Source organism: Carassius gibelio, chromosome A4 (assembly GCF_023724105.1).
Source record: "Carassius gibelio isolate Cgi1373 ecotype wild population from Czech Republic chromosome A4, carGib1.2-hapl.c, whole genome shotgun sequence".
In the NCBI taxonomy this organism is placed as follows: domain Eukaryota; kingdom Metazoa; phylum Chordata; class Actinopteri; order Cypriniformes; family Cyprinidae; genus Carassius; species Carassius gibelio.
Genome location: NC_068374.1, coordinates 32,064,359 through 32,091,770, shown reverse-complemented (window position 1 = coordinate 32,091,770; position 27,412 = coordinate 32,064,359). Strand labels below are relative to the sequence as shown.

Sequence of the window (27,412 nt, the reverse complement as noted above, 5' to 3'; positions counted from 1 at the left end):
AATTGTTTCCTGTAAATGGTCAGACATTACTCAGTCAATAAGACCCAATAAAAACTTACAATAACATTTATTTATTTATCAGGCAATTGTCGAGGCTAGTAACACTTTTAACAGCAAAGTAAAAATGTTCTCATGAAACCAAGAAGTCTGAACTGTTATTTATTTATAATTACACCAACAACTTTAAATGCGCTTAAGGTTCAAAAGTACTGACATTTTAGTCGGGTTTGGTGGGAACAGCAGAAGTCAACGCGACGTCCTCCTCCAGCTCGCTGGGTAAACATGCCTGCAAGTGTGAAAGACAGACGTCATTTAACAAACAGGCTCAGTTCTGGAACAGCTGAATGCAGCTGGTTGTGATCATCGGAATCCGGATGTGATGAAAATGTTTCAGCTCAAAGTTTCTCCAGGAGCAGCTGCAGCGGCTCGAGCGCGCGCGCGCGGGAGTCTCGAGCACTAACTCGTTACTCAGCGTCTGCTTGACAGGGATTTTTGCACTATTTTGGGGAGCAATCCGATAGTTTTTACAGAGTTTTGATCCTAAACGGGCTATTAAGGAAACTTTTTAACGGGACATCGTTTTGCCTTAAGAAAAGATGGGAATAAAGACGTTTGGGAGTTAACATGTTTGAAAGGTAACCAGCAAACTTCGGAATGATTTGTTACGTTTAGCAAACGAATAATATTGACTTAAAAAGTTGATAGGATGTTTAGGCGCGTCTTTGTGTGAATAAGAGTTTCGTTTGTGGAGAAAAAACCTAAACGAAACTTTTCACTAACTTTAACGACGTTTCGCCGTTATGACGTCACTCCTCATGAACGATATTGGAGTAACGTTAGAGTTTGTTTACTCTTACGCAGTGAAGCCGCTATTGATATCACAATAGTTTTTTTTTTCTTCCAGGTTTTAAGGCTGATTGCTTTGGAGGATTGTTGTTTTGGGTGTGTTTAGTATCTAAATATCCGGCTCATGTCCTCGGAGACTATTTTACCTCCGGAGGGGCCTGAAGGGCCAAAGAAGCAGCTACAAGAGGAGACGAACCCACTTCTGTCCAAATCAACAGGTGTGAGACTTGATTTTTCCTTTTTTATTTTTGAGATTCTGATGTATGGGTATATCATGGGTGCACGGGTTGTTTTGTTGTATTGAATGTATATTTGAAGCATGAATGGTGAATTGTATGTTAGTATTCGGACTGTAACTGATGCATACATATTTGTAAACTGCACTTCACAATGTTACTAAGGGTGGTGCAAAACTGCAAGTTTTTGCATAAGAAAACACTGATAAAAGCCTTTTTTTTTTTTTTTTGTGATGCTTAAATCTCCAAACAATTATTAATATAGCTTCAGTGCGATCATTTATAGGTATTTAAACACAATTATTCACTATATTTCACTTGCATCTGTTTTCCAGCTAAGATGTGACCTCATTAGCAAAAATCAAACAGTGATTTAGAATTTATAGCAAATAAATTACTGCAATTAAATAGTACAAATTACAAAACATGATAAGATAATTTTTATTTTTGTTGTTTTTACTATTATTATTATTTAGAAGTTTATATTTGAAAAGAGCATTTTGACAATGTCCACTGTAATAATCTCAGGTAGAAATTAAAACATTTGCTTTTTGAACAGTTATTAATAATGTTTACATTTGTTTTATCTCCTGATTTTTACTTATCTATTTATTTGACAATTGATTCTAAAACTTATTTGTCCCACTTTACCTGGTGTCCCATTCTTTCTGAACACACCAGACTTGCATAAATAGCAACTAGCAAACAGATTCCCTGTATGTATGTTGCGCCAGTAGGCATGATAATGTTTTCATTATTTCTCAATAAAGATTGAAGGAGCGCCTTGGTAACTATTAGCAGGAACTACTGCCAATTATAGTTTTTAATTAACTTTCTAGTTGCTTTTGAGATTATCACATGTAAAATAAGCTTACCCCCCTCTTCTTCTTTTTATTCTTAGGCACTGAACCGTTAACTATCCTATTTATACCAAGCAGCATTATAACACTGTCAAAAAATGGCAAAGTAGGACAAAGTAAGCAATCACAGGCTATGGTGACAAATGGATTTTTGTAGGGCTTTCAAAGTCTCTCCGTTAATACTGGATTTCCCTCCTCATGGACTGTGTATGCTTGGAGAATAGAGCAATTTATTTCAAACTGTAATCACTAAATACAGCGATGCATCACAAGGCTGCTGGTATTGTATGTGCATTTAAGTCATGGCTGGAATAAAGGGTTTCCATTCATCAGCCTCAAGCCTCGATGAAGTGATATCAATCTCTGTATCTAGAGCTACTGTATTGTATTGATCTTGTCTCATAATATGCTGTAACGAGGGCTGTAGAAAGGAAAGAGCCCAAAACTAAACACTCCAGTCACACCAAAAGTGAAAGGACGCTTCTGTTTGCTGAGTCACCTGCTTTATTCCCAGCATGCAGTTGAGTGATGGAAAAACACATGTTTGTGTAACAAGACTGCTTTGACAGTACTAAATAAATGAACTGTTGCCCTTTGCCTCTGTTCGAGTGTGGCTACATCGAAGGCCACCACAAATAGAGCGAATTGGAGAAGCATACTGCCTAGTTTACTCTCTGGACTTGGGAGCTGAATAAGTTTAAGTGCAGTGTTTAAAGGTTGCCTATCTTTTTGTATGCCTATCAGGCAGGTATTGCTCTCATCCATTTTCCAGTTTAGATGAATGCACTTTTTATAGCTGTAAAAACCTTGGCAGGTATTGTGTAGCCGGGAGCAGAATCAAGAAAATGAGATCCAGAGTTCTGGCTCAGGCCTACCTGATCCGCCCACAAGGTTTTGCAACCATTCACCAAAGGAATCTGTTTTATCTGGCAAATTTAAGCTCTTCTTTCTATTCTTGATGCTGAGGAGAGTCAGTGTGAACTTCAGCACTGGCCTTTTGCATGCTTTGGCTTCCTGGCAGCTATTGAACAGAGCAAAACTCCTAAAGAAAAATGTATAATTTTTTTTGTCCAGATAAATGCAACACCTGCACTGATGAATCCTCAGATGCTACAGAAACATCCCAAACTCCGATACCAGGAGATGCCTCTTCAGACGGGCAAGATCACATGACCGAGAACCACACCCATGATGATCTTGTTAGAAGTAAGTGTTAACAAATGTGTGAGTCATGTAATCCAAACATGCTTGACATCATTGGCCGGACTCCAACTCTTGTTTATGCATATTTTTGGTGAATGTTGCTTATAAGTTTCATCTTCGCTTGACTGAGAATGCATCATAGCTTTCACTTTCTATAACGAAAAAGCAATGTAACAGATGCCATGTCTACAGAAACAAACGTTCCTCTAATGGTTTTAATGAATCAAAAATATCTAGTTTTGAACTTTATCAGTCAGTGATATGAAACTGATCTGATATAAGCATTTCTCTTGTTACTAGTCAGTACTTTGAGTTTGTCATCCAATCTCACTTGGATTCTCAACTGACATCAACCTTTGTCAGCATTTTTTACAGTTCTGCACCACTAAAAACTTAAGCTTAAATCTAAAGACACTAATGTGATTTTTAAAACATTTACTGCGATGATGATGGATTTCAGTATTTACTGCTGTGCTGATATTCTTTGCCTTTGGGAGTATCATTGATTTAAGATTATGATAGTGAATAATCTATATAAGCACTTTTTTAAATTAAATTGGTAAGATAATGCTATAGGTGAATTGAGTATTGGTAATAGGTTGAGTGAAGCGTGTGTTGATTAAAAGAAAATGTATTGAAACCATTCTATTGCAGTAAAGTTGTTACATTCAGTTGCTCTTCTGCTCTTCAAAGATATCCCGTTGTGGTTTGGCCTTGGTTGGCCTGGATCTGGAAATCACAGCTGAGAACTTGAATGTACTGAAATAGGAGCTCTCTTACCTGGTAAAGCATGGGATTGCATCATGGGGACTTTTCTTGTTCTGTTCATACGAGTTTGTGTACTTTATAAATGTTGAGCTTGATAACATCTTGGAGGTTGTTGTACCGCATGTAAGATTGAAGTTGGATCTACTCAGTTGTTTTAACTAACTCAAGGCATTGTTTTTATGCAAATGAGTTCAGATGGATGTGGAGTAATGGAAAATCTCACTCATCTCTGAGTCGGTTGGAAATAATTAGGGAAACAAAGGATGTGATGGGAAAATTCTCACCACTTGTTTTTGGAGGGGGAAAAAGTCCTGACACACCCACTTCCCACATTCCTGCTGTGTGGGAATCTGGTGGACAGTGCTAGAAACCTGTTCCCTGCAAGAAGCAGGTTTGACACAAAAATAGCTTATTTCTATCATCAACCTTGTTTCCACTTTCCACGTCTGTCTTGTTGTTCATTTTCTTATCTGTCTCTCCAGTATGCTGAGTTTGAACTAATTTTCTCTCCTCAGATGAGCATGTACTAGCGATATGCACACACTATCAAATGTTGAGGGTCAGATTTTTTTTTTTTTATAAGAATTTAATACCATTAGCGCTTCTCAGAATGCATTCAGCTGATCAAATGTGACCGTAAAGATTTGTAATGTAATGAATTTAATTTTTTTTTTTTTCAAATTAAAACAAAAAAAATCAAAAACTCTTTTGAAATTTCTATGCATTAAAGAAACCTAAAAGATGCATCTGTTTCCACAAAAATATTAAGAAGAACTGTTTTAAACCTTGATAATAATAAGACATGAGTGGAGTAACAAAAACAAACAAACAATTTTTTTTACTGTGCCATCATGTGAATAAATTACATTTTAAAATATATTCAGTTTTTAAATTGTAGTAATACATAATATGAGGTTGTCTGGTTGTCACATGATTCATGTAGACTTCAGATAGTTCCAGGAAGTGCATTGGCGGCCATTCAGACTGATAGAGTAGAATGACAGAACTGCGATTTCTGGTATCAAGGAGTCAATAAATGCATTTATTTTATATATTTATACAACACACCAACATATGTATGTAGTATGAGTATATAGTTACAGCGATTTGTTGTTTTTAAAATATCAAATCAGTTCATTTTGTGAGTTAGTGTTCAATTACCGTTATTTTAAAAACGTAACTTATTTCAGGCTAACGTTAAGTTGTATAAACACGGGTTGCTGTTGCATTTTTACATTACATATATTTCTTTTTTTCACTGATCTCATGTTAACTAATGTCATATTGATGATTTTCAGATAGTACAGAGACAGGCTGGTGACAGGTGATTTTCAGCTCGCATCGCACTATGGGTCAATTAACTATTAGCAGCCGTAATTAGCAAGTTAAGTAAATGTAAAATGAAGCTTATTGTTTACAATTCTTACAGTTATATATAGTAATATAATTATGTATTATAGATATTATATATCTAATGTTTAATTCTTATAATGCTTATTTATATACACAATATATTCGGGTTTAAAACAACTTAAGCATACTCGTATATAAACATGTACAGTACACTGCTATTTAAAAGTAATGATGCTGAAAATTCAGCTTTGCATCACAGGAGTAAATTACATTTTAAAACAGAAAACAGTTATTTTAAATTTTAATTATATATTACGAGATTACTTTTTCTTTGTATTTTTATTCAAATAAATGCAATTAACTATTTGCAGCATGAATACACTTCTAATTTAATAGCATGCCAAGCATTTTGTATGTGTTCTTTCTTTCATGTTGTCCATGCATAGTCTCCACCATGGTTTGCTGTGCTGCATGGGGATGCTCCACTAGGATGTATGGCTTCCCCGCTAATATGGACAGGAGAAAAAAATGGTTGGCTCAAGTCAGCAGGAGCAATATAAATATAAATAATAATTAGAAAAAAAAATTGTGAGTTAATTATACTTAAATTTATTTGCACATTTTTTATTATTTTTAAATAATTTTAAAATTATTTACTAGAAATAAGGAACAAGCAAAGCCTTGCAGTACCCAGGGAGCTGAGACTCATGGTGAGACACTGCATACAAACTCGTACTAGTTGAAGTAATATTTCTAGTTTTGAAGTGATGTGACATTTTCAATATTTAAAATTAGCAAAACCATGTATTCTGCCAATCTTAAAAATTTACCAATCTTACCTTTTTAAAAGTGCGTCGCAAACGCTTTGTTCTGCTGCATCTCTACGGCGCGGCATCGGTTTGCTGCTACTTCGGGGAACTATTTAGAGGCTCCACGAGCCGCCATTGCTGAAAAAAAGTGTTCCATTGGAGTCAATGGAGTTGATGCAACTCTCTCTCTATATGACTCTGGTCTGGCCTAGTATGGATAGAGTAGGGCTGTAAGGCAGTGCATTAATTGGATTGGGAAGTATGATGTGATATTTAAATCCCAAGCAGGAAATCAACTTGACTGGCTACTTTACAACATTTTATCTGGTTTTATCATATTTCCATTTTAGAATAGAATACATGGGCAAACAGAAATGGATGATGGTCAGCTTGAGCTATCTGTCTCGTTTTTAATCGCACACTGATCTATTAGGCTGCAATGAAGAAATAAAGTACAGTGTCATAGAAAAAAGGCATTACACATGCAGATTCTCACAGTCTCATATGTGTGGGTTGTGGCAAGCCTCCTAGCTAAATGACAGAAAAGCTTGTTCATTCCTGAATTAATTTTAAGGGAATGATGTAATGATTAAGAGGTGTTTAAACACTGAATAATTCACATGATTGTCAGTTTTTTTTAGCATGTATATCATCCTGTGCATAGACAACGCCTCTTTGTTATGTCTGGAATTTTGTGATCTCACTAGGGTTAAATAGGTCCAGAATCAGGTATTTATTGTTGACTTTAATTATTAGGCTTTGCTATTAATTCTCAAAACCAATATTTCTAAGAAAGTACACATGCATTTCACCTGCATTGCACATGCATTTCACCTGCGAAATAAAGGCACTTTTTAAGAGTGCCTTTATTTCGATCATTTTGGGCGGAAAGAGTTGATTGATTCAAGATGCTAATTTTTTCAGATCACGTGTTCCTCAGATGTAAGAGCCCATAAGAACAGAGGAGTAATTTTCTAGTGATTACTTCGCCGTGGGTCATGGAATCAAAACTGGAATAAATAGGGTGAAATGCTAGCGCAGGGGTTGATTAAAATGGCCATTGTGATTCTACCTCTGTGCTAATTATTTCCTCATTGTCTTGGTGTAGACACATTTCATATGGAAAAATTCCCAGCGTTTCAATTAGCATCCTCGCAAGTGCCGAAGCCCTTTTAGAACTCTGCAGATTTATGTGTGTAAAATTTATTTAAATTACCTCAGATAAGAAGTGATCTACACATCTGTGAGCTATAGGTTTAACACACCATTAGCATTTCTGATTGTTCTCATTGACCATCAGCTCAGTGTTATTTCGTTCGCAAGGTGGGCATTATGGGAAATTGCGCTGGTGTTTGAACTATGCAAAGAATAATAGATTGGAAAGTGGCATCTGTCTGTTAATAAGATGTAGATTTGAGGCCCACGCTTTGATTAAAGGTACGCTGATGCTTCGAGAGCGTGAATGCAACCTGAACACAACACTGCCTTTTCCAGCCAGAAAAGCACTTGAAATGAGAGTTGAGCGGGAGGGATTACTGGCACTCTAACAGGGTTTTGGCTTCAACATTAAGGTTAAACCCCTTTTCTATTACAGTGATCTCTTGTGATGTGCTCCCCTCCTGCCCTGCATGTTTGCAGGTTCACCGCACCTCTGCTAGGTCATTCCGTCAGGCCTCTGATCACTCGGGGGTGACCGGGAGCCACCAACTGACTCCATTCAGACAGCAGTCCCACCAAGGCTAAAATCAATACGACCATCTCCCGTTAAAAAGCTTCTCAGAAACAGACGAGCACCCCTCTCCTTTAGCCTGATTCCAGGGCTTAAGGTCTTGATTGGCACCCTGAAGACAGAGTCCAGTGACCCACAGCTGTCACATTAGTGCAGTTAATGCTGAGATTGAAAAGGAGCAAATAAAGGAACCTTGTCTATGGATAGATAGATATATATATTTAATAAACTCTCTTGGCTGGCTTTAGTTGCCAGTTGAGTGCCTCTGTAAGGATCGCTTGGTGCCTGGCCTCGTTCTGTACGGCCTCCAAGTGATGCATGCTACATCTGGATCCTTATGCAAGTCCTTTTTTTTTTTTTTTTTGAAGGGGGGAATTGGTGGAATATTTGACTCACTGATGTAAACCCATGAAACTAAAAATACACACCCCTAGCCTCCTTGCATCTGTGTAGCTTGTGGTGTTTTGTTTGCTGTCGTTGGGAAGGAGGGTGGAGCACTTGTCGACGTATGAAGCCTGGCAGCTCCTTCAGGCTCGGTCTCTGAGTCACATCATAATTGATCTTTCGAGAAAATGTGGTAACTGTGTAAAACGGCTAAATCTGTGCAAGATGTGCGTTTTATAACCACGTTTTTTAAGAACTTCTGCATTTATGGCATTCTTCCATTCCACCGTGCTGGAAATGGATAGAAGGGAAGGAGGCGCGGATATGGATTGCGTAAATGTTGTTTCAGGTTTCGAAAAAAGGTGAAAGTAGGAAAACTGTGGTTTTGGCCTGCTTTAGCAGCAACAGAGCTCTTCTTGCCTTTAGAATAGAATGGTGAAGGCATCACGGGTTCAATTTTAGTTTTAGTTTATTTGCATTAATAACTTTTTATTTGTAGTTCAAACCTCTTGAAATATTTCAGTTGAAATTTCTCTGATTTTGAGTAACCTCCATGATTATTGCATTTTATAGGAATGCATGATATTAGATTTTTGCTGATATCCGTTATACCAATATTTTTCCAATCATTTTAACTGATAGCCGATGCTGATACCAATATATATTTCCTGTTGTTTTGTAAAAACACAACGTCTCTTGTGAATAAATTATAAACAAATTACTTAGATTAGTTTTGAGCAAATACGTATTTGTTAGAACTAATAAACATTTTTAAAGTTATTTTTTGAATGAGAGTACAATGGAAACTTTGAAAATAACTATAATAAAATGTTATCATTATTTTCAAACAGATTTGGATTTAACATTAATAGATGGTCTAAAACAAAAGAGCTGTAAAACTCAAATCCTTTTTAGATCCTCCTGTTTAAGTTTACATGATTCATTTGTGATAATCCATAAATAAATTGGTTTATATGAAATTATTTAATTTACAAGTGTCATGTTCGTAATTTGTATTAATGTAAACGAAGCTGTAGCTTTTGACGTTTAAATTACAACAGACTTGTGATTTACTGCTTCATTTATTCAGAATCACAAGCATCTTAATGTTATTTGTGTATTTTACTTTCATTTTATTACAAGTAGTCCTACAGCACCCCCTAAGTAAATAAAACACCTTGAAGAAGTGGCATTAGGACCCGGGGGAGGCTGTTGTTGCTGTTCCTCCTTCTGCACTTGCAGGTGTCTGTTGACACTATCGCGCACTGGACGCGTCTTTCTGTACTTGCAAATTAAATGCAGCGATCCAAAACAGTGACTCTAATCAGGCAAAAGTTCAATTCAAGAATGGCTAGATTTAAATTCCATTGACTTTGTCTAGTTGTTGTGTTTTAATGAATTAACATATGTATGCAATGTTTTTATGTGTATGGTGAAATGCATCCAATCAAAGACTGGTTAACATAAAATCGAGCTTAATACAGGACTTTCTTAGGATCGCTTAGTTGATTAGTATTAATTTAAAAATGTTTAATTTGAAAATTGTTTCTGATAGGTTGTGCCTGTTCCACACTACCGTATCGTTTTCTGGGAATTTAATGTTTTCGATGGCAAGCATTGTCACATAGTGCAAATGCAGATTTGAATTGATGAAAAGCTCAAGCCTACACAATCTCTCTCCTTGTCTTTAGAGTTGCCAATTGCCTTATAAAATGTAATTAAGCAGAACAAGGTCCGAAGGGGTTATTTTTTTTCCACTCAATCAGCAGCCAAATTACTAAATTTGAAATTAGTAAAACCCAGATGCCTGGCTCAGCTTGTCATTGTTACAGAGGGATGGAGTGAAAGAATAGGCAAGTGGGAGCAGGACAGACAGTGAATGACTGTGAAAGAAGGTGGCCCTGGAATATTAAACGCCTTCTCAGGTGTCACCTCTTTACAGCAGGTTTCATTCGAACAGCCAAATTTAAAAGATTGTCAGAAAGAATTAAAAGTGTGCCGTAGCACAAAAAAGCTGAGTAATAGTGACTACCTATTCATCTTCTGCAAGAAATTTAGTATAAAATAAGATGTGAGCTACGGTGTCTCTCAGAAATTAGATATTGTAGAGTGCCAGCAAGCCGGAGGAGGTGCTGTAATAGAGTTAAAGTAGTTCTGGCATGCAACATTTGGGGAGGCTTCAAAGAATAGGGCAGTTACTGTGATCAAGCCAGGTAATAGTCTCAAATAAATGTATTAAAGACACAAATTGGACAAAAGTTTAAATAACTCAACTAAAAAATATACATACCTGTAGCTGTTATACAATATCAGGAAAGTTCTGGTTAAACAAGGTACATTTGTTCAATTAGCTTTTTTCGTTTTGCACTTTATTTGGTAGGTTTACAATCATCAGTGGATCTATCTTGGGCAATAGATCCTCTGAGTGAAAATGTAAATTCTTTTACTTCTCTTGTCTGGAAGACCTTGCCATTTTTTTTTTGCAGCTTATTTTAAAAATAATATTCATTCTGCTTTCCTTCCCTCCAACCAAATTCCCATGGTTTTGTTTCTATAAATACGGCGACATCATTTCAACTGAGGGAGTATATTGCTTTGGATCGAAAGGTGTAAGCTTGCCATAGGTGTTTGTGAGGAGAAATGCCACCCCGGGCTGTTTTGGGAGATGGTGTCAGTGCAAATGTACAAATTAGCATATCAATCAGAGAGATGTGCCCATGAGTATTAAACAGTTATTTGTGTTGCATTCATATATACAGAGCACACAAATTGTAATACATAAATCCTAGACTGAAGGATTATTTCTCAATCTTTTTTTATTAGAGAATTGATCTTTTCATGTAATTTTAAAGTAAAAAATATTATGTTTATGTATTTATAATATTGTCAGTTTAATATAATTTCATATTTAATAAAAAATGGAATATACTTGTATAATTATTTTATTATATTATTCTAATTATATAAAAATTATTTGACCGTTTAAACTTTGGATGTTTTTCACCCTCATGTTGTCAATGTCAATGAGCACATTGTGTTTTTTTATAGACCAACTCTTTTGTACAGGTACTGATTGTTAGCCATTAGCAGGTGATGATAAGAAACAGATGGGGGCTGTTTAGCTGGATGACATGAGTTGACAAGTGAATTAATGTATGTCCTGTTTGATGGGTGTCCTAATGGGGCACAGCAAACAGCTCCACTCTTACAATAAAATATTAAAAGGCCTCAAGCCGCAAAAATACAGGGACCTACTTTTCTTTTTTTCCTCTCTCTCTTTACCTTTCAGTCTCCATAGAGAGCAGCGCAAATGAGAGAACATCCTGCCCCATCTCACCTCTTTTTCAACATCCCTCCTGCTTGACCGAATTTTCACCGTCTTGTTTATGCCGCACCACGCCGTTGACGTTCATACATATTCGTTCTTGGGAGGTCTGCTATGCTCCGCTTCCACGTCTTTGGGGTACAATTTCGAATTCTTCCAGCGGAGCTATTTTCTGTGACACCAAGGCAAAGGGGTGTTTATCCACAGTTTTACATAGAGAGCGATGCCACAGTGGTGCGCCATCTCTCCTGAGCGTCCCGGCTTGCCGTCCCCACGTGGGGCATGCACTGAATCCGAGATGACAAATGGCAATTATATTTGTGTGTTCTTTATGAATCCATCAAACACTGGCCTTTTAAAAATGCTTTTAAAAATGCTCCTCAATATCCTCAAAGGATATTTGAGGCTGTCAGATCCAGGGGACTAAATTGGGATGCTGCTTAGACAGTCAAGAAGCACTCACCCCATGTTTGCCTGTGATGTGTTTGACAGAGTGTGTAGGGGAATACCATGTATTATTCAACTACAAATGTACACTCTCAACAGTTGTTGATATGTTGGAAACAGAGCGGTTAGAAGACCAATTTGGACTGTTTTCTTTTCCCCCCTTCCTCCCTTCCGCACCATAACATGGTGTTTTAATGTGACCTGTCAGCTTGTGTACAGTCACCACTTGTTTTTTACGCTCAGTGTGGGTATTCAGTTTTTATCACCTATCATATCTTGGGTTGAAGGCAACATTTATATTTTATTGAGGGGGAACTTTTCTTTTGGTTTGCATCAGCCTTTGGGCTTTCACATAGTCCATGCGATCCTATCAGTGTGTTCCAGATGGCCACAACATTCTCTGTTCTGTTGTTTTGGCAATGTATTGCAAGATGCATGTGTAACGTGTTCCTGACTGGGCCGCTTTTGAGCCTGTCTGCTGAAACAAAGTAATGTAGTTTTGTGGATAAAGATCAGGGGCCGCATTCATGAAAATCTTCTTAAGAAATAACTTAAGAAATTTCTTACGATAAATTCCACGAAGTTCGTAAGAATGTTCTTAAGTGTTAAAATTCTAAAGTTCTCAAATATATTCTTAAGAACATCTGAATTTTTTCTTAAGAAGAAAATAACAGCCGTTATCTGAATGAATTCATGACGCACTGCTAAACTCACACAATTGTCTTTTTTTTTTTGTCGTTTTAGAGTTGCTAATGAGTTTTGAAGTCAGCAAAAAGCAGCGTCACACACAGGCTAATCATGATACCTTCATCGCTGTCCCTTCAGAAAACTTGTGCACATCCCTAGCACTCCTATGTATTATATGTAGCTGTTGTTGTAATGCAATTAATGTGAAATAACCAAATAAATTCATTAATCTCATCCAGTTTTATATCCTTCCATCTACGTGGGACTCGAGACCGGCGGTGGGGCGCAGGTGCAGCTCATCTCCAATCACTACACCTGGCCTCACTCCTCGTTCCCACGCCTCTCGGCCCCGCCCCACTCGCCACAAGATGATTTTTAAGAAGATTCTTTTGAAGAATTGGAATTTTTCTTAGGTTTTCTTAGGTTAATTTTAAGAAAAAAGATAAAAACATTCTTAAGATTTTTTTGGGGAATACAAAATATTGTATTTTTTTTCTTAAGTTAGAAAATAAGAAGAAATTGGCAATTAAGAAGAATTTTATTCTTAAGAATAAGGCAGGATTCATAAATAATCATCGTTGTGCCCTAGGTCAGGACACTTAACACCAGGCATCTCCGGATGAACTGTCCTGATTCCTGATGTACAAATATCAGTTAATAAATTATCGCTTTTTAATAACTGCTGTTACTTTTATACTTTTTTAAAACTCAACATTTTTTGTAAGGTAGCTACCAATAGGGCTGTTGAGATAACCGCAATATCGCAAAAACCGCAGAGCAATGCAAGAACTGCAGTAACCGCAATTTTTATTTTTACCTTTGTTTTTTAACTACTTGTTTTGAACTTACAAAAATTAAGTGATGTCACTCAGACGATTGCACCAACATTTTATATTTTGATTATAATTTTAGTTGGTTTTAGTATTTTTTTTTGTGTGTGCTTTTGTCATATTAGTTATTTCAATTTTTTTTTTTTTTCAGTTTAGTGATTTTACTACTTTAATAAAAACTAAGAAAGTTCCCTCGGTAACTAACTGAAATATAGTAATTTGAAGCTATTTTAAATTTAAATATTACAAATACATTTTAAAAACTTGTTTTAAAAGTTACATTTGATTTTATTAAATATTCAGAAATATTTTATGCACTGTTTATATCGTTTTGATTAACAAAAACATTTTTAAATACATATAGTTAAACACCAACCAACATCCTTCTAGCCCTGAGCTTTGGTGACCACTAATTAATTTGATCATAATTAAACGAATGAAGCATCTTGTTACATGTGTTTTAACAGTGGGATTGCTCCTGTTTGCTAGCTGTAGTGTACATACAGATGGACAGCTGGCTGATGAGGCTGTCATGGCCTGTTTTTAATTGTGTTATTTTACATTCCCCTCAGCGTCTTCCTAGGGTGATATGTTGTTATAAAGAGGTGGTCTGGATTTCTTCCCTTGTTAACTATAATAGCACAGTCAGTGTGGACCTCCCACCGAAAGGAAAAAATTAAGAGAAACTCATTTCCCATGCTTCCAGAGAAATTCAGTTGTCACAATCATAAAACACACCACATAAAATGCAAAGATCTTTGCATAAAAGCCAGAATAAAGAAAAAAAAAATCTTCAATGCTGGAAAATGATGAATAATTCAAAGGAGCCCAATGAACATGATGTGACAGTACATAAGACTCCCAGCGGAGCTGAATGCACACTAGTGTTACTTACAGTACTCACTTTGCCATGACTACTGTTGCATCAGATGGAGCCTCTCGGTTCAGGCTGCTTGAAGATTGAAAGTATAGAAGAGTGCATTCAGGTTATGGATCACACGGCATTAGGACTGGGAATTGAGAGCTAGTTTTAGTTTACATTTACATTTATTCATTTAGCAGATGCTTTTAACCAAAGCGACTTAAAAATGAGGACAATAGCAGAAATCAAAACCAACAAAAGGGCAATAATATTTAAGTGCTGTGACAAATCTCGGTTAGCCTAATGCAGTACACACAGCAAGCACACACTCGTTTGCCGCTTTAAAGCTCATTATAGCAGAATTGATTCTGATTGGCTGTCAATATTTGTATCGTTCATAAAATTCTAAAAGTGATTCCAGAAATATCGTTTCTCTGTGCCTTTATCGTTATAGCTGTGGTGTGGACTCTAAAAATAGTTCTTCAAATTAAAGAATAGTAGAGTTAAATCTTTAATGTCATCTTTATAGTTATAGTCTTTGGTGTGAACAGGTCTTTAGAGGGTCTCTTTTTCAATAAATAAAAAGAAAACATGAAGATAGAATAGAAAAATAATTTTAAGCGTTTCTTTTTTAGAGTTAGACTAGAGAGTGCTTAAAACCAGTTCTGTTTTTTTTTTACACGTTTAAATAAAATTACATAAAAATACAACAAAGCACTGTTGTGTGAGGCATTAAATGTGAAAAGTTAATTGCATGCTTTTTATTTTCCATTGTTTTCCCCTTGAAATTACTAAAATATATGGATAATTAGCTCATTAATTAGCTGGATTTGGAGCCAGAATTTCAGTTTTTACAGGGCATGATGAAACGTAGAAATCCCTTGTGTATGTTTGAATAAATTTTGTGAATATTTACTTAATACAAATTTCTTGGTTTGTTACTTAAAATTTACTTAGTTGTCATTCACATTTCGACCATAAAGTGTGTTCTTTTTCTGTTTTAAGGTTCAAATTAAAATTAATGCTATAAAGGGCCAGCTGTGAAGTCTCTCTGGTCCAATCCAATGATTGCAAAAAATTCTGTCTCTCTCTGTAGCTCAACCTCAGCCTCTGCCCCGGCTAGCGACATCCCAGCAGCATGGCATCGACGGAGAGGCTGGCAGGCAGCAGAACGGCCTGCACACGGTGCTAAGTAACGGCCACGGCACACCCTGCGGAGTCACGCAGACACCCTCCACCAACCCCACCTCCGAGTCCAGGAAGCACCGGTCGCCCGTCTCACACCGCATGCAGAGAAAGCTTCGCTCTAGCCTGTCGGTCAACAGCGACAACAGCAGAAGGAGTAAAAGCAGCTCGACTGGTTCCAATAAACCCGGCTCAACTCCAGAGGGTACATGACATCACACTCACATACAAACACTCGCACTCAAACTCATATGTGCTTGCAGATTTCCTCTACTGGTCTTCCCCTCCCTTCGCCTAACCGCAACTAATATGTGACTTTTCTGTTCTGTTTCCCATAAATGCACTGCTTTATTTAATCTTTAATTTAGATTGGTCTCTTTATTTCTGAAGTGTTGTATTGTTTCGCAAATGGAAAGGAAAAACAGAAGGCCGAGCTGAAAAAAGCAGCTCGCACATTGTCAGGTGTGATGGTAAGGAGAGGGCACTAATGAAGGAAATCGCTGGTGGCTTAGAAATGGTCACTAAGGTGTGACCTTTTAACAAGAATGCAGAGAGCGGGGTGTCTGGCATGTGTCAATCCCACCTTAGCAGGGGCCATTGCTACCCTCTCTCACAGTGTTCTCTTATTAAGACCCGCTCTCATCCTTGCTCCTGTGTACCAGCATCGCTTTCCTGGCTTCTGTATTTGGTTTCTTTACTGAATGATATTCAATCATGCTTGTCTGATACCATAACCTTTTTAAATCAAGCAAATTCTTGCACCTGTTGAGCACTTTAGACTCTGTACAGCTGTTTTTAAGTTTTATTTAATTTGACATGAATTCAGCTAAATTAGGACTTCGCTAGACTAGCTATTTTAGTATTAAAAAATATTTATTTGTATAGCCTTTTATGTGTATTATTTCTAGCGTTTTGTTCATATTCTCTAACCATAATTATATGCTTAAAGCTTTATTTATACTTAACTTGAGTGTATGTTGAGTCGTCAATTCATTTCTGTATTTGTTTGTAATATTAAGATTTATTTGCACAAAATCAACATAGGGTACATTGGTGTGAATGGTTTCTAAAACTGGAAAGTTTTCGTAATGATTTATATCTCAGGTGATTCGCGAGTAGGAACCTACTGCGAGGTACGTGTAACAAACGCTATTATCTCCCAACGGATTTAACAGAAATATGTATCTCAAAAGGCGTCATAGTTTTCACATCTTAATTGGAGGGGGGGGGGGGTGAACAGTTCAATAAGTCTGTCTCATTACAGCTTGTGAGCATTATTTGCAGAACTGTTTTGAATCAATATGTTCTCTCTCAAGTTGTAATTTCCCCCTGGAAAACAGCAAGCTGTTGTGTTTTAATGTTTACACGGATTACCATAATCTGTTTGCCTGTGAAATTAGCTCTAAACAGCCCGGGAAGCTGAAGAATAAAGCCTTACAAGATCTCTGCTCAGGGGATTGCGATTCCTCGTGTTCTTGGCTGCCGTCACCGGCTGTGATAACAGCATCCCCAGCAGAAAATCAACTAATTGAGAGATCTTTTGTTCCGTTGCGGGTGGGTTAGGACCTTGAGTGATGGCATGTTTGTGATTGTGTTCTGTTGTAAGCACGCAGTCATCTAAAATCCCTCTGACAAATTCAATTAAGGCTGTGGAATGTAAGCAGAAAGCTAGTGCGGTCATTAGTGGAGCATCATAATGCCATGTTTTTCCCATCTTTGCAGATTCCCCAGCATATCTGGATCTCTCTTTTAAAAAGTTTACTGTGCTCACTTCCATATTGACTGCAAATTAACTGCTTTTTTATTTTATTTTATCTTATCCCCCATCTCATTTTGGTCCCTAAAACCACTATGTACAACCCATGCACCAGTCAGTCTTTCTTCATTTGAATGTTCCTGCACCCGCTTGCCGGTCTGCGACTTTTCGAGCTTGTTTTATGTCATGCTGCCTTTCTTTTTGATGTTAGCCTTTGGAGTTTTCCAGATGTCTCAAACCATTTCCTCTGAGGTGCTGGGGCTGTTTTTGGCCTGGCCGAATCTGGGCATCCTCTGCTTGGTCTGACATTAAACATGAACCTTCTGGGCCGATGTCAGTTTTGCAGCTGAGATAAGGCAGCCTGTCTCCTGTGTACATTACACAGACTCTCATTCCTTAAGATTCACACTAATCGCTGCTGATAAATTATACATCCAAGGGAATTCATTGTGTTATGTTGCTTTAAATTTGTTTCTAGAAAGAAATTGTTAGTTTAAAAAAGGACAAGAAAAATAGAGCGAAAGAAACGATGTTGACACGCAATTTTTCTTACTTGTTTCAAACTTTTATTTCAGCTAGTTGCCAAGACACATTTTTCACTTTTGTTTATTTTAACTTGGTATACTTAAATAACTAAAGCTAAAACAGAAATTAAATTAAAATAAAAACTATTTGTATATAGACATTTATACATTTATATATAGACACAAAAAAAACAAGAATGAGAAAAACACAACAAAATTGCTAAAACTTCAAATGAAAAAAAAAAAAACTAGAATATTATATACTAAATGAGATACTATGATACTATATTTTGATACTAAAATTGCACATGGCGCAAATTAAATCACTATTGAATGAATTGCTAATCAAATAGCAGACATGTCATTTTTGATCAATATGTTTTGTATAGGAGTAGTTAACCTTGTCACATAATATGGCACTGGAGAAATCTGAATGTATGACTGTTTGACCTTTCAGAAAGTTAGTATTTTTAACCTTTGGTGGACCTGTATGCAAACTTTTTTCATGTTCAAACACTGTCCAGGCCGTACAGCACCACCGCTGGTCAGCTCTATCGCCTACAAAAAAAAAAAAAAAAAAACATTCACTTTGATCAAACAAACAGGAGTATCCAGTGGTCTTCATGCCCCGTCCTTGGTCTCTCTCCCCTCTCCTCACCAGAGCCCTAACAAACCCAGCGATCTCTCTGACAGCACACCATGGACTGATGAAAGCCATGCAAATTCACCTTTTAGACTGATAACGATACACACAACATTGCTGAGATGGGGTTCTGCAGTTGATTAGAGGTCCGAGCGGCACGTCCGGGCCGGTAGTGGGTCACTGTTATTCTCTATGCGAACAGGCTACTTGACTGATTGTTTAATCTAAGTAAATATATAGTGTTTATTTTATTATATATAAATTATTATTATTATTTTATTTTTTTTACAAAATTTCTCAAAAGATGGTTGGCCAGTGCTCCTGCAAAACTGTGTCCATGTCATCTTAAACAAAAGTAATTTGGCAAGTTAGTATGTGGCAGCCCTGCGAGAGGAGGGTTAAATGTTAATCAGAAATGAGAGAAACGGCAGCATTGACATGCCAATTTGCTGGTGAAAATGTTGGACGCTGTTAATCAGCTTTACGTGACCAACCCTGTGCTTTTGCATGATAATAACCCCATTATTCACAAAGCTACTAATCAACCCAAAAGTGGAATTCATTCCTTTTGAATTTCTCTGATTCCTCTTTTGCTCTCACCGCTGCTGAACCGCCGTCTTCACCTCCTACACACACACATACATGACACAGTAGAAATAAAATTTTGCTTTAAAATAAAATACAATTTTGCTTTATAAATACATTTTTAATTGATTAATGTGAAGTCCAGTTTTTGTAAATTTGATTAAGGTGAAGTGTGAAGTTTTTGCCCCACTGGCGACATCAAACAAAATACAATGTAGAAAATGACACAACTTTAAATACTTTAATCATTTTGTATGTTTATTCTGTTTTTGTTTTATTCTGCCAACTTCAATACTCTGAGAGCAGACTGCTGTGTCCACTGCATCCTGGCCTGCCTGTTTTGTGAATTTCTCACTCTGTGCAATATGGTGGTGGCTCAGGCATCGTGTGGCACCTGCACGTCAGAAGCCTGTTGCTGCTGCTGCTGCGCAGACGACCTGGGAGATGACTGCAACTGCCCCTGTGACATGGACTGTGGCATTATGGATGCGTGCTGTGAGTCCTCGGACTGCCTGGAGATCTGCATGGAGTGCTGCGGAATCTGTTTTCCAACATAAACGCCCTGATGCATGCAGGCCACAGCCAGGACAGATGTTGAGAGAGAGAGCGAGACTGTGTGTCTTTGTATGTGTGAATGAGAGCTATGGCATGTGTTCTTTTCACACTTGTGAAAAATCTGTTCCTGAGCTCAGGATGACCAAAAAGGTCATAAGAAAGGACTAAAATACATTACATACTTCACATATCCTCATAAACGAAAAGTGCATAGACATAGATATTCAGCGCTTTATATTCAATACTTTCATGTATCAGAGCTTGTTCTATTTACTGTTTTTACATCTCTTTGCAGAGGTTTTTATCATTTGTTTTTAAAGACACTTCACACTTTATAATTGTAAAAACTTGCAGATGTTGAAATTAAAGGAGTAGACGTCACACAACTTGAGGTCGCTCTGCACATCACTGTAATTTGAGTGGAAACGCAGCACTTTTCACACTGTCAGAGGTCAAGTCTTTGTGGGTGTTAAGTGGGATTCTTATTTTGAACTGTTTCTGAAAAACAGAGAGGGTTGTTTAAGTGATAGCCAATTTTGTAAGTCTTTGTTTAAACTGTCTACTGTAGCTCATTTAATTAAAGTAGCATTAGGGGTTAACTTCCTGCCGCTTTAAAGAAACACACATGAACTGGATACAGAGAATAGTGTAGAATGCAGATGCCAAAATCCACTTTATGCAAGCTTTTTTGGTAACTCTACTTGACTTTTTGTTTTTCTTTATTAAGCCTCTGCTAAAGACACACTATAAAAGCACCTTTTTGCTTTAGTATTTAGGTGAAAACTGAATACACTATTGCAAAGTGTTATTTTTCTTTGACTGTTAAATCATGCATGTAGCTCAGATTGCATTGCCTGAGGCCTTCTTGTGAATTGTACAAAGCTGACATTTGTCAGCATTATGTAAGCTAATGTTAGCATCATAACCTTAACACAGTTGATTTTTTGTTCATAGTGCGTAATGCCTTCGGTACGCTGTGCGTTTGTAATTTTTTTTTTTTTTTCTGTTTCATCTCGTCAAAACTGCTTACGACATACTTGCCAAACTGTACTTCAGAACACAGTGTGACTGAACTGACCTGAAACATTCAACTGAACCCGGTTCAAAACAAACAACTTTACCTCTACAGACTTTACCTCTCCAGAATCAGACTAGTTCTTGTGTGTCTTTTGACGAGACCCACTTTTAAACCTAACTGACAAAGACTGGCTCGTTTACACTGAGAATATGCAAAAGTATAGATGACTATAAAAGTTTGTTGTTACTGTAAAGGCTTTTCAAAGTATTGAAATGTATTTTAATAGTAAGCAAACTAAAACTTTTTTTTTTTTTAATTAATTTTAATGAATTTCTTATTTTCTTATATATACAAGAGCCTGAAAAATGCACAAAATATATATTAATACAAAATATATACATTGATGTGAATAAATTGATGTAAAATCACCCTTCTAAGAGCAAAACAACTATTTAATTAAAAAATTAAGATAAACATTTAAATGTTATCTTAGTTATCTTCAGTTATTTAAATGTAATTGCAACAAACATGTGTCTTCTAATGCTCATCTGTAGCCAATTGTAATTTAAGATGACCAGACAAAAATGTGATAGTCTATTAAAAAACAACAACCATGCATTCCACATTTAAATATGCAGGTGATTATGAAATTTTATTTAATTTTTTAATAGAATGTGAATATATATCTGTATTCAGCCCATTTCAATGTTTCTGTCTTTCCTCTTTGGCCTCGATTCACTTTTTAAATGTTTTCAGTATGTACCAAGCGTTGTTTTGTAAATGGACCGTCAACATTACAATTTTCTAAAAATAAAATGTTAAACTGGAGACCAGGATGTCTGTACCTGCTTGTGATGCAGAATTGTGTGATTATTCACTGAAAAATTGAATTGAATTTTTCTCAGAAAGCCGCCCGTGGTCTGAATGTTTATCATGTGCATGTCATGCATCAGTGCATCTGGGCTGTTTCCCAACGCATTCAGGCATGCGGTAATTGCCTCACCTGTACAAAGTTCAGAGATGGATATAATGCATATCGTTAGCATCCTAGTTAGTGTATTAAACTGTAATGTCTCCAGAGAGATTTTAAAGGTTCGTGATAGATTCAGGATGGTATGTCACGCTGAATTAAAGGGTAGAGGAGTTGTACAGTCTATTAAATTGGCTGAGGCACTTTAAAAGGTGGTTGATGACGCTTCCAAATGACAGGACTTTGCCCCTTTGTCAATTAACAGAAGGGTTTCCCCTTTTTTCTGTTACATACATAACATATACAGTACATGTTACATACCTACATGTACATGGAAGGGATTGGTCACCCTAAATGAAAATTGGCTGAAATTTGGTTTTATATTTTTTACACTACTGTTCCAAAGGTTGGCTTTGAGAATTTTTTTTTTTCCTATGCATACCAAGGCTGCGTTTATTTGATCAAAAATATAGTAAAACATTAATATTGTGAAATATCATTCTAAACTTGAACTGTTTTGTGATGGAATGTATTTTTAAAAAGCTGAATTTTTAAAGCTTCAGTGTCACATGTTCCAACATTTCTGATTATTATCAATGATGAAAACAGTTAACCTACTTTAAAAAAAAAAAAAAATACTAGGGATTAAAAAACATTCATTTGAGAGAGAATTTTTTGTAACCATAGAAAAATTTATATTTACATTTTTATTATTATTGGCCATTAGCCACCTTGGTTTTTAATGACTAAAATCTCTCTTTTAATAAAACAAACTAAACATTCACTAAACAAATAGAGATTGTGCTGCTACATCAGAAGCATTGCGTAAGTCAGGAGTCTTTCCCTCTGGCTGGTGGTCTTCCCTGACCAATGACATACCTTTGTCCTTGTTAACCTCTCAATTAACCCCTCGACACCACCCCACCTGTGCTGCCTTCTGTTCCCACCGAAAACCTGCTACCACCCCCCTCACTTCCTTCTGCCCAGATACCACCTGCCAGAAAATTACCATCTTATTTCACTAATGACATTGCTGAAAATATTGGAAGTCTTCTTTAATCACATGGGAGCGTTTTCATCCATATTCTTCCACTTTTTTTCTTATTCAGAAAAAGGGGGAGTTGAGAAGTCCAGGTAAGTGTTCAGTGACCTTTTCACAAAGTCATCCACCTCTTCTCCATTTAATCAAACCCCCTCTGTTCCTCTCTGTGCCACCGCTTGTAATGTCACAATTAAGGTGGTTCCATTGTTTCTGTTTTCAGGCTGAAGAGACGTTGCACTTCTTGGTACCAGGGTCATTTCTCTTACAATATTAAATAAGTCTTTAGAGACCACCACCTCCACCCCGTATGGCGGAAATGGCTGCCATTCAAACTGTCATTGCCCGCCACCTTTTGTAGTACTCTAAAATTGCATATTCAGAGTTGTAGTTGCAAAAATGCAGACATGTATATGCGGTTTGATTTGTGGAAGCGTGTAGTATAATATTGAATGATAAAGAACTTAAAGAGGATAACTGCCGCCATCTGGCCATCAGCTACATTATGACTGTTTTAGTGATAACAATGAAAGAAAGGACTGTAGATCCAAAGCAGTGCTTCATTATTCTAAAATATATAATGATTTAGAGGGATATGTGGCCTTCAAATGTTATATGTTATATCTAAAATGACCAGCTTTTTAAAAATTACTTGTAAATCTCTCATTATGCTTTATTATCACCAAATCTCAATATTTTTGTCAATTTGTTGTCTTTTGATTAGCAGATATTTTGTATTTCATTTTAGAACTGTTTTATCCCATCCCTTTTCTTGAAGTCAAGCACTTTTGTTCATGACCATATGCATTATGTACCATCCTGCCCTTTTTGAAACATCAGAGTCAAGGAGGGGTTTGAGTGGATGGTTTTTCAGATACTAGAGTTTGAAAGGTAGACCTGTCAGTCAGGTAAGCAAAAGCAAGACATGGAGGACATGGAAGGGGGAAAAATAGAGTTCAAGGAATGTCACACTCAATTAATCTCCTCAGATCCTGTCCTCATTAAAACCCTCACACATGGGGAAGCTTTACAATGCAAATGGCCTCATTACCTAGCCAACTTAATTGACTGTGACAAGGGTCAGGAATATTTTACATTCAATATTTTTGTTTTCTTGTAATTTCGGTGCTGATTTGCATATTGAATTTGCTGGTTTAAATAGTTATTGGCTGACATACAGTTGTGAAGTGGCAAAAATAGTGACACTGAGTTTTTTTCATCTTGTCATATTGTGCATTTATCTCACTTTATGGAATTTTGTTCCTATAAATTGTATTAAGTATAAAATAGACATGATGAATGAAATGTAAATGATTTGCAGGTTTGTATTTTGTATTTCAGCTCTGCCTCATTGTACTCACACCTTAAATATCTAAAGACCCCCTTCCATAAAAACGTAGCTGCTTTACAAGGGCACTGCATGCTGTTTAATCTCTCTTTACCTGCAGGCCAAGCAACAGCAATGCAACGACAGCAAGCGGTAGTTAGCGAGATCAGGAATACAAGCCCACAGCCACAGACGGGGCACGGAGCGGTTCATAGTTTCTATGGTTCATCTTTTTGAAGTTGTGTGCTGTCAACACTGGCTTTGGGTTTAAAGTAAAAGAGACACATTGAGACATATTTTGAACATCTCTCTTAACTTTTTATATGCAACTTTTTTACCAATTGTTAGCTGTGAAGGCTTTTCTAGCCTATTAGCAAGACATTGATGTTCTGCACTTCCCTAAACGCATTGAACCATGGGAGAGGCAAATTGAATTGGACTCGTGGTTCGGAAATGCGTGTTTACTTGCTTGTTCGCAGTTCTTGAGCTATAAATTAGATGTCACCTTTTACTGCTAGTCATTCTTTGATATGGATGTGTTGTGGGTACCAAAGCAGGGGGGTTGATTATTTGCTCTTAACATCACTTAAATGAAAGGCCTCAGTAGCCTGTAGTCATTCTCAATGATTGACAGTCTTGTTTGCCGTGATGCTTTGAGCTTGTGTATTTTGATCCATACACACTGGATTTGACAGTTATGTAAAGGCCTTTAAATATGCATCTGAATGTGCAGCACATTTAGCTATTTAAGGTTTTGTCAATCAGCAGTAGAACAGTACAGTTCAGTTTTTCAGTCTGATATCTTGTGGTGAAGTCAGTGGCATGTCAAATCTGGCTAGCATATTTACTCAAGTCTATCAGTGTGCAGATCTGATGCAGTCTTTACACTGACATCAAAACATTATGATGGGGTGTGAAAGGATGAATATCACAAAACTGATATTTTACCCTCAAGTCAACTAAGAAATGTAATTGTGTATTTTGTTTGAAGAAAATGAAGTATATTTTTAGGATCATGATTATGATTTCTATCAGTATGATAGAACATTTACATTGTGACATTTATTTTCATGACAACTTCCTCCAAGGATCTTATTACTGTAATAGATATAATTAATTAAATAAATGATAGATGGATAGAATATTATTAGGAGATTAATATTATTACGATCAGCTCTACAAAAATAAAAAAAGGCACCAAAACTAATTTCATTTATTTTCCTGGTTGCACCAGAGATCATCAGTCACAAGGTTGGAAAAGATTAAATCCTGTTTTCTGTTGTAATTACACCATTACAGATGATCTTGATTAGTTTGTCAGACTCCTCAAACAATAGCTACACCTGTTTGTGTCTGTTTTATTCACCATACAGAGGCAAACCTGTCAGGCTGACAGGTATGATTTGTTGCATTGCCTCAGGAGCCTGGTGTTTATGCCTGCATCTGATTGTTGCATCGCTGGGCAACGCAAGGGAATACAGGGAAACTTCACAGGTGTGCGAAACGTGCACCTGCAGCCTACCGGTGTCCCAGCATCACCCTCTTAATAGCTGCTTATCCTGTGGTCTTTCATGGAAATTTGCCACCCCAAATTCCTAGACTTGTTCATTCATTCACTAAAGTAATCTCCATCCTCATTCCACTGTTCTTGCAGTACTTGTGCATTACTGAACATGATACATTTCCTGCATTATGTTATTCAGGTCAAATGCATGTGGATGCACTAAATTGCAACATAAAAGGTTTAATGTCAGATTCTGCTGTGTTCTGAGCAAAAGGTTAAGGAAGGATCGGAATGCGGGCCTGGAAGAATATGTGTCTTGTGGAAGATTGGAGTGATTTTGGCTTCTCTTTCTCATCTCACTCCCACTTCTAAGAATCGAAAGTGAATAACAAAGAGAAATACTTCACTGCCTGAGGAATATTCATGATTTGGCTTCCAGGTTAAAAATGTATATGCAAATTTTCTACATTAGAGCATGCACAGGTTGTTAATAAATTAACACGTGGCAGAAATAATATCGCTTAGCGGGATGAATCTCTGTGCAAGCTGTCAGCTGTCGCATCGTTCTGGGTAGAATGTGACGCAGAGACGGCAACACAGCCAGTGAACTGTGATGTTTTAGTGTACCGGCTCCTAAATCGTGTCTTTTGTGTGTGTGTGTTGGCTGAAAGGGATTGTGTTGGTGTGTGTGCATTCATGAGTGTTTTAAAGCTCAGGATTTATGAAGTAGGACAGACAAAGCCAGTATAATATTACCTCTCTTTGGAATGAAATGATGCATAATTTATTCCGCCTCAAAAGGAAATATCCGCCTTTTTCTCATCTCTTAAATTACGAATATGAATGTGGTAGCACCATGTCTGTACCGTCTTCTGTGAATTTACAGTCGCCATTTATTGAAAATGATGCAATATACCTGATCACTATTATAATTTTTGCAAGTACTGAGGAAGTCAGTGAGCGGTTATACATCTACCCGGAGGGAAGTTTCATTATTTAGAGGTTGCTTTGTCATTGGATTTTAGTTCTGTTTTAATAGCAACTTTTGTCTTGGATATTTCTCGCAAGGTTGCTTTTGGAGTAATATAATTATGCAATTGCTATTATTGCTATTAAATTGTTATTATGCAAACCTACAGTAGGACTTAAAAGCTAAAATGTTACTGATTACAGATAGCTGTTTTATAGTTCCAGAAATGTAATAAACTAATTTGGCTTAATTATTTGCTGTTTTCATTACAGTAACAATTTTAATATCTGATTTGTTTCTCCTAGAAACAGCGAGTAAATGCAGAGCAAATGGAGACTTTTTACTTTTTAATGCATGTCTTAGATGTTTCTCCTAAAATGATTAAAACAGAAATAAATGAGATTATTATTGACACACAGTAGGAGTGAATACCTATGGCATTTATTTTGGATTTTGGAGAATTTGAGAAATGTTTGAGTTCAAATTGAGGTCTTTGACTTTTGATTGCTCTTGTCAGCATAATTTGAGACATTAAGAGAAGAAACGTCTGAAAAACAGGAGCATTGAGAGAATAACTCACCATTTTCTCTCCATGTAATCACATTGCTGTCAAGGAGATAATAAAAATTTGATTTTAAAGCGGTTTCATTTCTGATTTTTCTTCCCTATATCGTCTTTTCAGGTGTCCTCAGTCTTCCAAAGTTCAATCTGAGTAGGTTCTAACCATGCATTAGTGTATCAGTGCATGTCTGCTTGTATCAGCACTTTAGACCGCTAAGCTTGTGATATTGTGAGTGTTTACATTCTGTTGTGCCAGCTGGGATTGCGTGGCGCTTCTTGCCCCATTCCAGATTAGCATAGCAAGATCTATGGAGCACCACAGCCTGACATTCTATTTGTGAAGCCCTAGTTGCAGTCGTGTAAGATGTCAAGTGACTCACAGTGAGTTTTAACAAGCACCATTCATTCAATCTCCTGTTTAACCATTCTGTACACA

At 36.8% G+C, this 27,412-nt stretch overlaps 1 protein-coding gene across 2 annotated transcripts; it reads left to right on the top strand.

Moving 5' to 3' along the window:
• The first annotated feature begins 263 nt into the window (after nucleotides 1–263).
• Nucleotides 264–23,081, top strand: LOC127977453 (myoD family inhibitor domain-containing protein-like). Of its 2 annotated transcripts, XM_052582338.1 has the most exons (6): nucleotides 264–635; nucleotides 905–1,064; nucleotides 3,017–3,148; nucleotides 15,436–15,729; nucleotides 22,685–22,709; nucleotides 22,838–23,081. In XM_052582338.1, exons 2-6 carry the CDS (start codon nucleotides 971–973, stop codon nucleotides 22,893–22,895), a joined length of 603 nt encoding a protein of 200 aa, XP_052438298.1. In that variant the 5' UTR covers nucleotides 264–635; nucleotides 905–970; the 3' UTR covers nucleotides 22,896–23,081. The 2 variants fall into 2 exon arrangements, with proteins under 2 accessions (XP_052438298.1, XP_052438297.1); XM_052582337.1 differs by lacking the exons at nucleotides 22,685–22,709; nucleotides 22,838–23,081 and adding an exon at nucleotides 19,339–21,449 and having other exon boundaries at nucleotides 283–635.
• Nucleotides 23,082–27,412: the final 4,331 nt, after the last annotated feature.